Here is a 17,167-nt window from a genome sequence, read left to right on the forward strand (position 1 = left end):
GTATCAATGAGACATTTATTTAGAAAAACACACACACACGTACAATCTGAGGGTAACAAAATGTAATTTGTAAATTAAATTTCAAAATTCCAGCAAACAAAACAATCACTCTTGAAACTTTGGCAAAAAAAATATTTATTACAAGCACCTTTACATCACAAAGCATTTAGCTGGTTATGTCTGAGCAAGGGTAGTGAACAGTTGGGCTGAGTATGGAAAATGCGGGTGTTAACTGCCATTCTCTTTATATTTTGTACACCAATAGTGAGCATTGTGAAATATATGTTAAAATAGACATTGTTACTGAGTAACATGGCACTTTACTGTGAAGAACGCACTTTATGAAGTGCCACGTTCTTTGTTTGTCATGAAATATTAAGGAGGTCTGTTTGTTTACCATTACAACTGCTATTTTTTATATCATACACTTCAAAAGAAACAATTCTTTAAACTGAGGATATAAAAATACCGGTATTAAAATCTTAACTTAGTATATACATTATCATTTGTACTATTATGCATTAAATAATTATTTGGTTAGTTTCTGTTTTCTACTTTTTCAATCTCTGTGTACAATAGTGTTGCCATTTTAATGCACACAAAGATATTGCTGCAAACTTTTAAGTGAACATCTAAAAACAACAACTTAATGGCAAATGCTGAAATGAAAGAAAAAGTTTGATGTCTCCACTCTGCCAAACTGCTTAATTTCAGTCAAAAAAAAGGCTTCCACATTTACCAGTCTGTGTCATACTAGTGCTACAATTCAAATAGACCCAGTATGTAGGCCAAATTTGCAAAATTGATTTTCTGACTATGTTGCACAGATCTGGTCTTTCCTTTGCTGAACAGTTATACTTAAATATTTCTCCTTTCAGTAGATTTTGACCTAAAATGATATGCATCTTGACATGTGGCCATGCACCTTCTATTAGCACATAATAAACAGTTTGTGCACATGCGTTTGTTTTGAACTGCCTTGATCTGTGTAAACCATCAGAAAATCTGACTGTATTGCTTAGTGTAGTGCAGATTATAATGTAAATACACTTTGAACTGTTAAGAGATGATGCAGTTTTTGGAGCGGTGGCTCTTTCTGCGACCAGTCTGTGAACCATGAATCTGGGAAGACAGGGCGGTAACCCTTGTTGGGTAGTCCTCAGCGTAGTAGCGCCCAGCAGCTCGAGGCTGAGGGATCGGCTGCCCCAGGAAATAGCCCTCCTCCTCGGAGTCTGATGATGAGGAAGAGCAAGTAGAGCACCAGTCATCCTCATCTCTGTAGAGACCCATGAAATTCTCAACCCGTGGGTCTCCTTGTGTTGAGCCCTGAAGCATATAGTCAGATCGAGTTTGGGAGTAGGCCAGGGGCAGCCTGTGTGAGGGATGCTGTAAGAGCATGTCACCACATGAAGGGTTTACCAGGCCCTGCTGCTGTGGCTCATACGGCCTCTGTGCTTTCTCCAAGGGCACCATGTGAAGGGCGTTGTCCGAGCGGGTTTTGCGACTCCTGTGGTGTCGGCCTTGCCGGTGGTGATGCTGCCTGCTGCGCCCATGGTGGCTTGTTGGGCGGCTTCTTTCTCGGCCCATCTCATCTGGGCAGTACGCCCTCCGCTGTGGCTTCTCACTCATGGGGTGCTTCCTTATACTGACATCAAACGCATCATTATATCCATTGTCCACAGTGTCGTCGGAGAACTTGACCATCTGAGGAGGCCTGGATTGGGACTTGCTTCTCCTCAGAGCTGGGGCATGGACAAAGGAGGGAGGGAGGCCTTCAGAATGCGGGGACAATGAGAGAAGTCCTCCTGGTGTGCCTCCCCTCATTGCCAATGCTACCTCCTCCGCCTCTGCGTCTCCCTTCTCCATGTTAAGGTTCAGTGAGTTGGTACTCTGGTGATGATGAGATGAATTAAAGGTCCCCATGTTGCTCATCTTCTCACAGTCATCTGCCACCGAGGGATCCTGCATAGCAAGGGTGTAGACTATAGGTCTATCCCTGCCATCTCCATCCACTGACGCGCCTAGAAAGAGTGAGAAGGAGAGAGACATTTTGAACAGATGTTCGACATAAAAAGACTGCACAAGTTTTACTGAATCCATCTAAAGAGTAGTCTCCTTACCAGTGATGTTTGAGAGTGCCAGGGAGTCCATGGAGTCTCCAACACCCTGCTCGACCTTCCTCAGCTCATCAGCGATACACTCAAGGGAGTCTTCATACCACTGCCTCGTGTCTGGCCAAAAGGCCGGTCTTCCTGTGCCAGATTGGTCCTGATCCAATTCCAGCTCTTGGATCTTTCGGGCACTGGCAGGACCTGGATGACTCCCATAAGCAGAGTCTCCCAACCCATCCTGGGACTGGGCCCAATACATTTCAGGCAGGTGCTTCTTGCTCATCAGTCCAGGACTAAGGCTGTTGGTTCGGGACTGATTGGAAGCCTGGCTCTGGGTGGGGCTGGCAGGGGTGGGAGAGGAGGCGGTAACCCCCATGGATGTAGTATCAGGTTTAAGCCAGGGATCAGAGACACTTATGAGCCCATTTCTATCACTGCTGGGGCTGGGAGATTTTAGGGATGGCTGCTGAAGTTGATGTAACATCCCGCGGTCACCAAACTTGAGCAGGAGCTGAGTCATATAGTCTTCATGCTGGGCCCACTCTTCTGGATCCTCCTCTGCACAGGCATCCTGCTCCTCCCGCTCCCTCCAGAACCTCTCCTCCTCCATGCCAAGACGGGCCAGCTTCCGCCCTACAATATCAATGTCACCATCAGCATCTCCATCACCCTCGCTGTACTCAAATGAGGGGACGGTGGCAGGGGGATTAAACAGTTGTGACTGTCTCCACTGTTCGGCAGGCTTGCTGCTTTTGCCCATGCGGACACTGCGCCGTGATTCCCGTGAGCGGGCAGACTGGAAGGCAGAATCAGACGAGTCGGAGGCATGGATATCCTCTCCCTGGCTACAGGCCTTTGAGCAATAGATGCGACCCTGCTTTGGAAGGAAGGGGCAGCCCAGCAAGGAGGTCTTGCACTGGGCACAGCAGAAGCACTGGTCTGTGGCATGCCAGTGTACACCTTCGTAGGTCATTTGGGCATGGTCAACACCTAAAAGATCATGAGATGAAGAGGGGAATAGCCTTAGGTATAGCACTTTCACACATCAGCAGAATCCTGTTCTCAATCTTGGCTATGAAAAGTTTAGTCTTTCTTGCACCTCACAAATATAACTCACCAATGTTTTCACCACAGGCCTCGCAGTACTCTGCATACAGTGACTCGAAGCAGCCACAGCAGTAGGGCCGGCCATCTTTCATGATGTAGCGCTGCCCACCTAGCATTATCTCGCACTCGAAACAAGCGAAGTGCTTCATATGCCAGTGACGACCCTCTGCCTCGGTGCACTCATCCGCAAAGATGATCTGAGGGAAAACATACATTCTGCTGTTAGTTCTGTTGAGCTATGAACACTTTGCCATTGCCATTACTACTACTACTTACTGCCACTTACCTCGTCACAAGAAGAGCACCGTGGTTTGAGAAGCTCAGCGTGGTGTCTTCCACAGAGGATCTTGCCATTTTGGTAGAAATATATCAGATCCACCAGCAGTTCTTGACACGTGGCACACACAAAGCATGCTGGGTGCCAGCAGGGGCTCGGACCTGCTCTGGAGGCAAAAATTGCCATCTCCCCTCCGTTGATGCCTCCGCCACACTGACAATCAGACACAAACAACACATGATCCGTGAGATTTATATATATTTAGATATATATACACCAATTGCAGTGGGCTATAATGAAGAGTGGGGATTCAGATAGGCAGAGCACATTCATCATCGAGCATATAACCTAAATCTGGTGATAAGTATGCTACCTTGAGACAAACGCATTTGGGAGTGACATTTCAAAATAGATGTCACACAGTTAATGCCTGTGACACATGAAGAATGCAACATAAACCAAAGAGATATTATGGAGATAACTATTCAAAATATGCGCCAAAAGGAATATGATCCTTTCAAAACACATCAGTGAACCCTACAGTGATGACACAGGCACAATGCCATTTTATCTTTCACTGCAACAAAAACAGTTTGATTTCACTTGTGATGACCCCACCCACTCTTTTCCTGAGTAGAACTCTTTATATTAACATGGGGATAGATGCACAATAACAATTTTAAAGTGAATGGATAAATTCTAAAACACAGCATAACTATGTTACCAAAAAAGATTATGGGCCAAATACTTATCTAAATTAAAAATACTTAATTTTCTCTCTCTGATTCCATCGGTGGCTGTTTCACTTTGGTATAAAAGTCATCAGTTATTCATCTGGTGTGGCTAAGGAAATGGACTGCATTTTTGTCCTTGACGCTTCAACTGAATACACTGGCCTTGGTCCTGAGTCGAAATATTGTATGACTCAACAGAGATTGTGCGATCAAAGCGTGTCTCAACGTGCAATCACGAGTCTTTATATAACCCAGCGCAGCTATGAGACACCCACAGGCAGCTAGGGGATAGCATGCCCAGCTGTTAACCATTATTACCAGGGTGGACAGACAGGGGCCTTGGATATGAAGGTGTTGTGTGTCCCTGGGAGTTACGGCACCAGGAAACCAGAGTCTGACAAAGTGTGTGTGAACGTGTGTAAATGTCTTCACAATATATCTTTTTGACAACATCAGTATGTGCGGAATGTTTGCGCGAGTGTATGAATGTGCACATGTTTGTAGGTGTGTGCATGTGTGTGTATGTATGAGTGAGTGTGTGGTTTCAGAATGTGTGTGCGTGTCCATTGGTGTGTGACCTTGTATCCCTGTGTTAGCATCTGTGTTTGAGTGGTGACAGGCTTCATCTGCCTGTCTGGGGGAATTAACATGCCCGGCCCGCTTTCACCGGATGCCTGGCAGAGGATGTGGTTTACTCACTGGTCAGGGGTGAATTTGCCAGAAGCCATATAACACTAATATTTAGTTTTGTTGCATCTAAAGGAAGTTTTTCAGAAATATGATCAAGGTCAGCTTGAATGGCACTGCACGTTTTGTTTAAAACGCCATCACCAAATCATAAGTAGGTCAGATTTTAGGATTCTTTCCAACGTTGTGTTTGTGCATTACTCACTATGACTTAAAGCAGGATGTCAAAATGGAGTCCAGGCGTCTCTCTTTTCCAAGAAGCCCAAAATGAGTTTGAAAAAATAGCACGCATCTCCAAAAACATGTTGCCCTGTCCACAGAAACTTGCTTACTCCCTTCAAGAAAGTCTTCAAACCAGCATGTACCTGCATGTAATTATACCAGTAGATGAGGAATGATCTGCAACTTACTGTGGCTTGTTTGGAAAAAGTAGGATTTTAAGACTCTACACAAGAATTACTTATTAACCCCTGCAAGTTTTTGAAGTCTGTCATGCTGAGCCATAGATTGGTGGCAGGAAATTGGCCGGATTCCTCATGAGGAACTGGCTTCTCTGCTCGGCTTGAGCATGAGCCTCCTCAATTTCCCTGCTTCCTCTCTCGCCTTAATGAGGACGTTTATGTCCGTGATTAAAACCATTGCATTAGCCAATCAGGAGTGTGCCTCGGGGTACCATGCGTTGAGATTGGACAGTGGGTGTTAGCTGTTTGTGATATAAATAACTTCAGACCCACCAGTTGGTTTCCTAGCTTACCTTATGGCAGAATGAGCACTAAATGACGCAAGTGGTTTTAGTCTATGTGTGTGTGTGTGTGTGTGTGTGTGTGTGTTTGCTCCTGGGTATCCATGTGTGACACCTACGTTTTCACAGCGGGTGTGTTGCAGAGCTCGGGGCAGGATCTTGGGTGTTCCTCTCCCCAGTGCCTCCCTTTTCCTCTGGGCACTGAACATGTGGAGCTCCCTCTTTTCCTCCTCAGTCAGAGTGTGGCAGTAACGCACCTGTTTTAAAAAAAAATAGACAGATGAGTTGACAGAATAAAAGAACGGGGGGGGGGGGGGGGTCAATGTAAGGCTAAAAGGGGGAAGCCAGTTAAGAGGATAAAGCAAAATAGCACTTAAAAACATCCAGTCATTACTGCTTTCATCTTTTGCATGCAACACTGGGGAAGTGTATCACATGAAGTCCATATATGGCTGGAAAAAGGTTTAATTAAAGCCAATTCCCCTCAAGGCTGCGTTGAAAGGATGGCGTGAGTGATACACAAACCCTTCCTCTGTGTTTAGAGATGGTGATGAAGGCCCCAGATAAAAGACCAAGACTATCCTAACAACCAGCTCAGTTGTTCTCTAAACAACAGTAAACGATGCCGGCGTGTGAGCACTCTCTACACACACACACACACACACACTTGCCATCTCTCCTTTTCACACACACACACACACACACACACAAACAGAGAGAGAGAGAGAGAATGCTTATCCCTCCTAACCACTGTTACGCAAGGAATCTGCCGGCAGTTTGTTTCTTCAACCACCAGGTCTGCCGACAAACATCATAAAACTGCTCAGTCAAACACTGTGTGTGTGTGTTTGTATGTGTGTCGAGTGTACCTATTGTACCTTCCATGTGTGCATACAGAGACCACCTCCGTCAGACAGTAGCCCCCCTGTCCCTCCTCTCGGGTGATAACCCCTCCACCATATCTCCTAATGTAAACTCTATTAACACAGATGTGAAAGGAGTGCTGGTTTACACACCATAAAGGTAGTATACAGAAGACATGGCATGTGCTTTATTGTCACAGGAGGTTTTTTTTTTTGTCAAACGGTTGAGAGAATGTGTCCATTGTTTTAGTTTTACTATAAAACCTGGCATGATTGTCTCAGCTTTACTCAGCTGCTGGCTTTAGTTTAGTTGGGGATGGGTATCATTTAAAAGTCATTCTTGCCATTAGAATCCAACACTAATATCAAATAGCAAAACTATATGCCCTTTTTTTAAAACTCGCTTTTCATTTAACAAATACATTAAATTTAATGTTAAATGTTTTTAAATAGAAGCAGCACTACAACAACTTCTCCAATTACCTTTTTCCCCCAACAGGAGCCACGACTTTCAGTATAGTTTTATACTTTGTGCTACGGAAACATTTCAGTTTGAATCCAAGTCGAGTTTACTTTGTTATAAGCAGGACTATGTACCTTATGAAAAAAGAAGTAAAACATTGTTCTTACAAATTAAAAGTGGTATTCATTGCTCAATGCAAAGCACTCAGGGGTTGTGCTGCTGCAGCATTACTTAGCTAATGTTAGTTAATGTTAGCCAACTCTAGCTAGCCGTTGCTGTACAACAGATAATAAGTACGGTAGTCAGTTCGCTGACTTTATGGCTCGACTTTACTTGCTACTGTTACACAAAGTTTTAACATTTAAGTATCATTCTGTAATTGTCACTTGTTGCCATAATAGATGCTTTTCAGCAAAGGTTGCAGGGAAAAAGACTTTCACTCTTTCCTCTCCTTCCTTTCTCTAGCTTCAGTGTCTCTGAAACCACTGATCAGATTTTGACTAAATGTAAAAGAATGATTCATCTTAATAGCTGAATTAATCCCTCTTATCTCTCGGCTTGACTCTAGTCTTTTTATTCCCTACACTATTGCTAATATCGTTGGTGTTGACATCTTTTTTTTTTTTTCACATGTGGATCAAAAGCAGCAACTCCTGCGTCACTCTTTGCTGCAGACCTTCCCTTTCACCCGTTCTCACACACCCTGTCATCTCATTATCTCTACCTCGTTGTCATGCGGCGGCAGCTGGTAGAGGAGCTGTCGAATCCTGTGCTTCTCTCCGGGGCTGTTGACGTACGGCACCCTGTCCTCTGGTAGACAGGAGAAATACATCTGGACCTGCAGATGGAGACGCATGAATGAACTTCAGCAGACAGAGAGCAGTGAAATCTTGTCAACCCACTAGTAGTTTCGTTCATTTGCTTCAAGCACAATTTGAATTTAATGCTTAAGAAGACATTTCTTACAGTGTGGATGGAGGAAGAAACAGGTATTGGATAAATGGCCCATGATGTAGCATTTTACAACTTAGTTTAATATGACTCTTTATTGTAATTTAGTTTTTCTTGTATGTTCCTTTAGACCACATAAATGAGTGAGACATTTGCAGCCACGAGGTCAACAGTGTTATCAGTCTGCTTGAGGGGAAGGGAGGAGGGGAGGAAGGGGAAAGTCCAGAGGAGAGGAGAGAAAGCACGGATATCAGTCAAGAGGGACGGCTGCCATGTGTGTCCTTATTTTGTGACACTGTGGGGGGAAACATGTCAATCTCCATCCAGTCACAGGCGCCTGAGTCTGGGACCAGACCTGGGACTGGAAATGTTAATGTTTGCCTAGGCTAATTCCCCCAGACAGGAGAAACGGAAAGGAGACATTCAGTTTGTCAGCCCATGAAAAAATGTGTGGAAAAAAAAACAACATTCATTTCCAACTGAGATGATCTGAACATGTGTATCTTAAATAAACGCTAATGAATGTGAAAAACAAATCCATAGCCAGATGTTGAGCTTCGGCATGTGGTACTGCTAATCCGCTAGTATGGCATAGACAAGAGAATGTCTGCATGCATAACCTTATTTGAACTAAAGCCCTAATGCTGTTAGCATACAGGTTTATAGTGTCATCCTGTGAAGGAAAATTCCACCTCCGGGTAAACCAAACTGTAATGTGCAATGAATGTGTTATTTTGTGCTGGGTTTTTACATTTCTACCCTGCCTACAACTTTAAATTTTTCCTTTCCTTCTCATACAGAAAAGAAAAAGCGTTGAGGTCCTACCTGCTCAGGCCTCAGTCCAGGTGGCACCCACGCATACTCCTCCAGTGCACATCCAGAGTCATCATCTGAGGTGGAGCTCCTCTGAAAGCCCACGGATATCTTCCCCATCTTTCCCCCAGTACGAGCTTCCATGTCCGCGCCTCGAGGTGAGGGACGCTCCCCTCTCTCGCTGCGCTCCAGATTCATCACACACGAGCGCTGTAAACAAAATGGGAGGATTTAGGAATCACATTTACAGAAGTCTACCTCTCTTTTTTTCTTTTTTTTTTTTTTTGCTTTTTGCTTAATATGTTTTCTTAATTATACCCAAAGCTCTGGTTTTTACCTTCTGCACTTCTTGTCACTGATTGGCTGGGATACTGCTGATCTAGGATTTTTGTAAATACCTCTCCACTTACTTTTAAATCCTCTATTTCTCAACAAGAAAATTGTTTTTATCCCAGCAGTGACTTAGCAGTTCTACAAATCAGCTTGAAAAAAAAAAAAAAAACAGGAGGAGCAGACTGTTACTTTAAAAAGAGGAAAAGGGGGAGAAAGAGACAACCTCTCCATACCACTGCCATCCTTTCACAATTCAAACCTCTTGAGTCACATTCAAGAATGTTTATGCTATTTTCCATCCCATTAAGGCTCTATGTCATACTTCCTTTGTTTATCCATTACAAAGTCATTCTTGATAAGGTGCCTGAAACAGTGTTTGTCCACCTTCAAAGGGGACGTCAGACAAATTTAGGATGATACATAATGGAAAGTTATACAAGGCTTTTTCCAGTACGGTGCACTCATTCAACCAGACTCTTGCCTTATTGGGTGTATCTCACATTTTAGGAAACAGAACAGAACATTGTTGGGTACAGAAGCTTGAAAGATCTGTATTTCTTCTTAGACCCCATTATTTGGAGTAGTGTACAGATTTGTGTATTTACTGCCTCATCAAATACATTTGGACAGTTCTTTTAAACTGAGACTGTAAGGCTTTGACATAACATGATACAACAGGAATTTCCAGCTGTTCCCCGACCAAACATCTGTTGCTCTTATCCCCTTGCGCTGCAAAATACTGAACGTTGTGAAACACATGAAACCGGGACAGAGATTTGCAGCTACGTCCAGGAAGTCGCCATTGCATAAATGTTCAACTGTGATCTTGAAAATGCAAAAAAAAAAAAAAAGCGGTGACAATGCTTACAAAAATCTTACAAATGATTTGGTGCATTCGTCCTCTCAGTCTGCAGCGTGAATCTACTTTCATCAGCGTTTAAAAACAAGCTTATTTCCCCCCTTCCTCTTTACAGGATGATAACAGTTGGACTGTTACATGAATAGGGATTAATCAGTCTCGTGGTTGTGTGCCTCCCACCTTCAGCAGTAGCCCTCTTATCTCAGCAGCCATGTTCTTCAGAGCCTTCTCAGCCTGATAACAGTGCTGTAGTCTCAAGGTGTTGAAAAAGCCACTTGTGATTTGCCCCGCTCAGCTCTGCCTCTTTGACATGCAAATCTGGACCAGAATAGAACTTGTTTGGGTGAAAACAGTCAGAAACTTCACACAGACCCCTTCTTTTTTTTAAAAAAAAACTGTAAGTAGGTCTGAAAAGCAGCACTATCAGGGACATTAAGGCCTTGATGGCTTCTATTGACCAATCATTATGCCTGTTACCTGAATCCAGAGCATTTTCATTTCAAATCATGCTTGTTCCAGAAGATAGCCAGTTGCTGAGGGTCTGTATGAACATGACTGGAGTGGGGGACTCAAATTGCACACTAGAACTGGAAGGAGCAATTTCCAGCATGATGGTAAACATAACAAATGGTGCTGCCTGTTTACCGAGCGCTCTAGAGTCTTTACTTTTGAACCAAGAGCTACTAAATAAACCGTTAGCACTGTCGAGGAATATATATTCATTCATATATATATAATATGAAAAATATACATAATCTTCCCTCTTTTCCCACCCCACCCGCCCCCTAATTATTGTTGTACAGACACTCATCAGATAAAATAAGCTGTTAATGAAAAACTGATATCCTTGTTATATCTGTGTTGAAGTTTATAGTAGCACTTTGACACCGCTTTTAAGTCATAAATTAGTGCCATAAGAAAATGCGATAATGTACTGATGCCCTAAAGTAATGATTTTCTTGCTTGTGCCCCCTCCAGGGGTCAAAGGTCAGCCGCAACTGAACCCACAATCCAAACACTCGTAGAAATGTCAACCGTCTGCTCAGCTGACCCTCCAGGCTTCCCACACCTCACCACGTAGTCAACCCCCAGAAACAAGCGAGGGGAAATATTAGCATTCTGATTAGCATACAGTTGAATGAAGCCCAGGGCCTCAAAACACTGAATATACAGATTTGAAATGCTGTTAAAAGTCAAACCAAAGCTCTTATCATGGGACAAAAGGGTATTTGACTGTTGCTTTGTTCCTCAGTGACTAATCTATCAGGTTTTATGGTAGAACAGATAATGTTATCACTCACTAGCTTCTCTTTACCTGTTCTGCTTTATCTCACCTAACCTTGTTAAGACCCGTAAGCTGTGCAATTAGATGAACCCAGTTTCCTCAGAGATCATTTTGCTCACCCATATCAAAGACATTTTTGTGCAGCTTAGGGTTTAGGAGTAGTAATGTTTCTTTTTAGCTGATAACGTGGGTACAGGTTTGGTTTGCAGCTAAATTTATACATGACATCTGTTAATAGACAGATATGGGCTCAGTGTGTGACATCCACAGCATCGGGCCTCATCACTATGTCCCATTTAACATGTTCAAAAAGGCATGTGCCTAAAAAAATCAAATCTGGGCAAGTTATTGCAACTGTAATGATCAACTTGTCCACGAAATAAGTGAAAAACGTCACCTTCATAACTTCTCAGACGATACAAATTCTAATGGACTTGTTTTGTCCAACCAACAGATCAAAATCACAAAGATACTCAGTTTACTGTGTGACAAAGTGAAGCAGCAGATCCTCCCTTAAAAGAAGCTGAAATGTTTGGCTTTTTTGCTTGAAAAATTACAAAAATCATTATTCAATTGTCCAAATACTCAGTCAACTAATTGATTAATTGGCTAATCGATCCGGCTCCGGTTTGGTATCCTTTAAGGACTGCTGTCTTCCTCTGACCTTCAGCTCTCTGGACTCTCATCCCACAGCTTATGGGGAAAAGGTGACTGCAGATTCCTGAGCCAACATACACAGCAACTCACATTTCACCATGTCACCTCTTGGCAATAACACAATGGCTTTCTTTGTCAAAAACAAAATGTCCACCTATCCCTCCTCCAAACTTCAGCCACGGTGGAGATGTTACAGATTGAGGCTCAGGGGGTTAAAAAATAGAAACCTTTCTTTTTTTTTTCTTTTTTTTTCCAAAGACATAGGGTCTGTGTTAAGACGGCCAGATGCAGCCAGCTAACGATTAAATGCATGCTCCTCCACTGCTTAACTGACACTTCTTAAAGAGGCTCTCCTTCACCGAGGATTTAGCAAGTCAAACACGTGTTAAATTCAAATGAATACAACCCCAGGGTAAACTGAAGAAAGACTTCCTGTTTTATGGAGAAGTATGATTTTTACAGTTTGAGCCAAAGTGTATAATATGTCTCAGTGAGTAGATATTTATTCAAAACTGGTGCATTAGTTGCAGCTTTAATTACCTGCTGCAAATTTAGGAGGACAGATTTAGAGATATTAAGTACTTATTGGAACCAACAACACAGTTAAAAAGTCTATTTTTCTTAAACATGATGGGATTTACTTTAGAAAAACCATTAAATTGTGGAGTTCAAAGGCCGAGGTCATTGCTCTTTGACTGCTGAAGAGTGTTATTTTAATGCCAAATGGGTTTCAGGGGGTGCACAGGAGACTTAACACAGCTGGCGTGAGACCACCTGCACACACACACACACTCACTTCACTGCTGTCTACGTACACAAACACAAGAATCAAGACCTGGACATACATCACGAATAGGGCAATACACACATGCAGGATCACCTCTCAGACAGTCTGCTCAACTCAGTCATTCATTCTCTTCAACTCTTTTCCAATGCTTTCAACCAAGGAAATCTCCCACAATTCCACTGCAATACCTCTTCATCAACACATCTAAGTAATGGCGGAACTTAGGTGCAAGCATTTTCCAAAGTGGAGCTGCAAAAGTGCTCCTCATTCAACAAAGTCTTTCTGCATGTACAGGTTTACTCATCCATGTTCCTCTTACCTCCAGGAAAAGCATCTCTCTTTCCACCTCCACATAAAGCTCTCATTCACTTCCACAATGCCCCGGCCACGCAGCGCTCCAGCTACATGTCTGTGGCGTCGAGCTCAACGGATCCACGTTCTAAATCAGAGCCAGATCCCACTCAGTCGGGATGTATTCCCACCCCCCCGACAAGTCAGCCTTTTGAAAGTCACTCGTGACGCGACTCTCACTCACTGTGCAGCTGGGGAGCAGCTCACTTGGCCATCCAAAATTTCCAAGGTCCAAAGAACAAGGAGGGAGGGCAAGAGAGGTGACGTCTCTATCTGGAGTGTCTGTGATCCCTCTGAGTGAGTGGGAGTGAGTGGATGAGTGTCTGTGTGTGAGTGTTCTCTTGGGGGCAGCCAAGCCTTGTCGGCCCCTCCCTCATTCCTCCCCTCCAGAGCAAATCACCCTGCACTTCAATCTCACACACACACACACACACACACACACACACACACACACCCCATCTCTATCCCTATCTTACCCCTTCCTCCACCAGAGTGACATCAAGCCCTCCACCCCGTCCCCCGACCTGGCTGCAGGATTCCTGAGAGCCAGATGACATGTCCACTCAACTCTCACACTCTCTTTGTCCCTCTTTCTTTATGTCTTATTCTTCCTTCCTCAAGATTTTTTGTTGGCATTCCTTTCTGAAGCAGTGTAAAAAAAAATAATACATTTTTTTAAAAAGCATACATTAATTTGTCATTATTTTTATTCCCAGTTTAATTCTTAATTCCACTCCTCTTTATCTCCCACCAAGACAAAATGTCTATTTATAATACAAGCAACTAAACATTCTCACTCTCCCTGTCATTAAATGGTTCCTGAGGTCATCCAGTCTGATGCATCTCGTGTCATTTGCTCTACTAATGTCACAATAATTTGTACTCAGCTGTTAATTAGGTTCCATGGCGGTTAAACGCAAATGTTCTTGCCCAGCTGCTTCATTATCTCAACAACACTGATCATTTGTGCACACATTTGGGGAAAAAAATCAGAGCACTTAAGGGATTTAATCATAAGTGCTATTTGATGAAAATGAAACCTCATTTTACAAAATGACTGATGAGTCATTGCTGAGCAACCAGAGTGACGTCTCCCTTTTTTTTTTAAGGACATTAGCTTACTCAAACTTGTAATAACAGATTTTTTAGGCACTTTGGGGCAGAACGCAGCTATAAACACAACACTGGCATACAGTATTATCACTCTGAGTTGATACTGTGAGCTATTTGTCATGTTCATGTTCACCTTTACTCTCCTTTTAGCTCTGTTTTGCTCTCCACCACCTCCTGGGGAAGCTTAGCTATTTTCACCAGCTTGTTACTAACTTTGTCTGCCTGCTGTTTGCTGTTGGTTTTTCTCTGAGAACAGCTGCGTGCTGCAGCTGAAAATTATGCTACTGAGACCCAAAACAATAGTTACAGGTCAGAAAACCAAAACAATGAGCTAAAAGATGCTAAAAAGCTTCTATAAAGTTGAGCTAGGTTGATAATTCTCTGTGGGTTCATTACTGTGAGCGATCGTTTTCACATACAAGTAGTCATGTGATCCATTGTTAATATAAAAATACTGATAAGTGCAGCTTTAAGTCTTTGTTTGCCAACATATTAAAACTTGAACAAACTGGATTCCCGATGTCGGAGGCAATGGATCATTTCAAAGCAGCAAATCATTTTTCTTTCCAAAATCCGACTCCCCATGTCTTGTTGGTGTTCTTCTGGTTAAATATTGACTGTGCTTCCTCCTGAGTCAACCTCATCCATCTCAGGAAATTCTCACGCAGGGGACCTGTTTGCTCACCCCGTCACTGATGCTGCCGCCACCCCCCCCCCCCCCCCCCCCCTTCCTATTTTGGAGATCTGAATGAGTGCGAGGAGAGGGGTCCCCTGCCCTCATCTCTCACTTTAGCCGGTGACAAAGAGGTTATTGTCATGCGTGTATTGTGAGCACTCCACTTCAGGAAACTCATGACAATCCAGTAGAGCTAAAAATGAAGAGTTTTTTTCCATAATGAGACGTGGACCTCGTGAAAAAGCTGACGCCTGCATTATTAATTACAAAATGTGAAAAGTTGCATTTATTGCTCATGAAAAAAAAAAAGTGCAGGAAACCTACGCAGAAAAAGAATCTGCAGACAAAACAGTGGACGAAATAGTAAAAATCCACTTGATACTTTAGTGGAAGTCTGATGTGATTTATTTGGACAAGTTGTGCATCGTCAGTCTTTGTGAAAGCCTGAAAAGCCGCAATGGCTTCATTTAAAGAGTCAAAAATGACAAATGAGTTTGCTCAATTGTCCCGCAGACAAAGACGCTCTCTCCCCTGACAACCCCACAAAGTGACTTGCACAGAGGGCAACAGAGCTGTTTGTCACATGCCAAATTACCTGTTACAAATGAGAAACGACTCCGCGAGCTAAGTAGTGCAGAAGAGTGAGATAGACGGAGAGATGCTCTCTTGTGCATAGAGATGAGATAGTCTATTTGCTTTCCTTCTTTCCTGGCATGCTGACACATATTTGAAATTGAGACAGAGGAGAGGGAGGGAAGCTTGGCAGTCCAGTCGGAGGGTAAACCTTTCAGAAAAGCTCTCAAGTTTTCCAGCAGCCTTGGCACCGCTCTGCAAGTGTTTAACCCTCCAAAAGATGTGCATTGAGTTTCCTGATATTTATCTGGATACACATTTTGAAAGCTCTGGAAATCTTATTTCAGGTAGAGGGATGTCTGTGGCAGACAAGTACTTAATTCAAATAACAAAAACAGACAATGAGTGGGCGAGGAATGGAGGACACGTCCGAGGATGAGCGGCTTTACCCCAGACAATAGGCAGATATTGGCCCTTCAGACTGGGCCTGGGCTTGTCGCCAAAGACCCATGGTTCTTTTGAAAAAAAACACAAGAGGACGGATGACCTTGCTGTCTCCTCAGCTTCCTCTCAGTAAAAAACAGAGGGTGTGACGGAGCAAAAAACTTCTGAAAGTCTTTTTAGTGTTGAAGGTGTCTGTTTGTTTATCTTTCAGAGCAAAAGAACATAATGGAAAAGGGTTTTTTTTTTTTAACTTCTAAGAAGACCAGAAGTTTCTGTCACAACATGGGAAAGAACCTCCAGATTGCCTTCAAGATAACATCAGGATGTGATAAGATTATCCTGCAGCTTCCTCCTTTCACAATATAAGCAGGGGTTATTAATGGATCTTCACCATTATAAGGCAAAGACATCATGTATCAGCACTCTGCCAAGCCACTGGACATGTGCTAAATGGATGATGCTCTGGTCTCATTCACATGTCTGAGGCTGATGAGCACCAACTAAGTAATGGAGGGTTTATGCAGTGACCTTTAACCCCAGTCCTCTACACCAACAGCGCATGTGAACAAATGCACAGTTTCCCCAACAGCTGGAGCTGCTTTAAATATGACGTTTTTAATGTTGGAAAAATGGCAAGTACTCCGTGTTATCAAAACTTCTGTCACTTCACTGGCAGCTTCACATTTCACAGCAGCTGTATGAGACTGATTGATCCACCCACTACTGATCCAGGACAAGAAAACACCCTGCCTTGAAATGAAGCATGAATCTGATTTCATGGGTCCAGTATTAAATGAAAGGCCAATATACAGCCCAAAAATATTGGTCTAACCCTAAACTCAGTGATTTCAGAAGTAAATTGGACTGAAATCTTTGGATCAAGTCTCTCAAAGGACCTTTTCAGCAGAGTTTTCTTTCCATGGCAGAAGCTTTGGACTGGGGTTCAGACAAGATCTAGTGGCCTTTTCTGTACTTGAAATCCAAGACCAAGTCTAGACTACACGCTGCCTGAACACACACACACACTCTCTCTTTCTCTCTCTCTCTCTCCCTCTTACATACATACACACACACACACACACACACACACACACACACACACACACATGGCACACTTACTAATTTCTGGCTGCACATTTCACCTATCTTTTGGAACAGAACTCAACTTGTAATTTGTCCTTTGCTTAACCTCTATTGTGCTGAGCTGACATGCTCTCTTCTCCAGCAGCGTTGTGCTTCATTTTCATTTCTAACAGTCATTCACACCTGGACTCGACGACCAGCCCTGCATGCGTTTCATCCCCAGGGGGCAAGAAAGGGTTTAACTGATCCCTTAGAATG

At 43.2% G+C, this 17,167-nt stretch overlaps 1 protein-coding gene across 2 annotated transcripts in view; it reads right to left on the reverse strand.

Moving 5' to 3' along the window:
- Positions 1–117: 117 nt before the first annotated feature.
- prickle1b (prickle homolog 1b) overlaps positions 118–17,167 on the reverse strand; it is a 31,627-nt gene continuing 14,577 nt past the window's right edge. The window contains exons 1-8 of one of the 2 annotated variants that reach the window (XM_056367301.1): positions 12,989–13,309; positions 8,761–8,958; positions 7,709–7,822; positions 5,778–5,915; positions 3,505–3,708; positions 3,229–3,415; positions 2,121–3,101; positions 118–2,021 (exon numbers count right to left, since the gene is read on the reverse strand). In XM_056367301.1, coding sequence (XP_056223276.1) covers positions 1,060–2,021; positions 2,121–3,101; positions 3,229–3,415; positions 3,505–3,708; positions 5,778–5,915; positions 7,709–7,822; positions 8,761–8,958; positions 12,989–13,003 — 2,799 coding nt within the window. In that variant the 5' untranslated portion in view covers positions 13,004–13,309 and the 3' untranslated portion in view covers positions 118–1,059. Of the gene's footprint in view, positions 2,022–2,120; positions 3,102–3,228; positions 3,416–3,504; positions 3,709–5,777; positions 5,916–7,708; positions 7,823–8,760; positions 8,959–12,988; positions 13,310–17,167 lie in introns of those variants that run through there. The other variant, XM_056367302.1, reaches the window with a different exon arrangement.

This window comes from Seriola aureovittata, chromosome 22, assembly GCF_021018895.1.
Source record: "Seriola aureovittata isolate HTS-2021-v1 ecotype China chromosome 22, ASM2101889v1, whole genome shotgun sequence".
Taxonomy (NCBI): Eukaryota; Metazoa; Chordata; class Actinopteri; order Carangiformes; family Carangidae; genus Seriola; species Seriola aureovittata.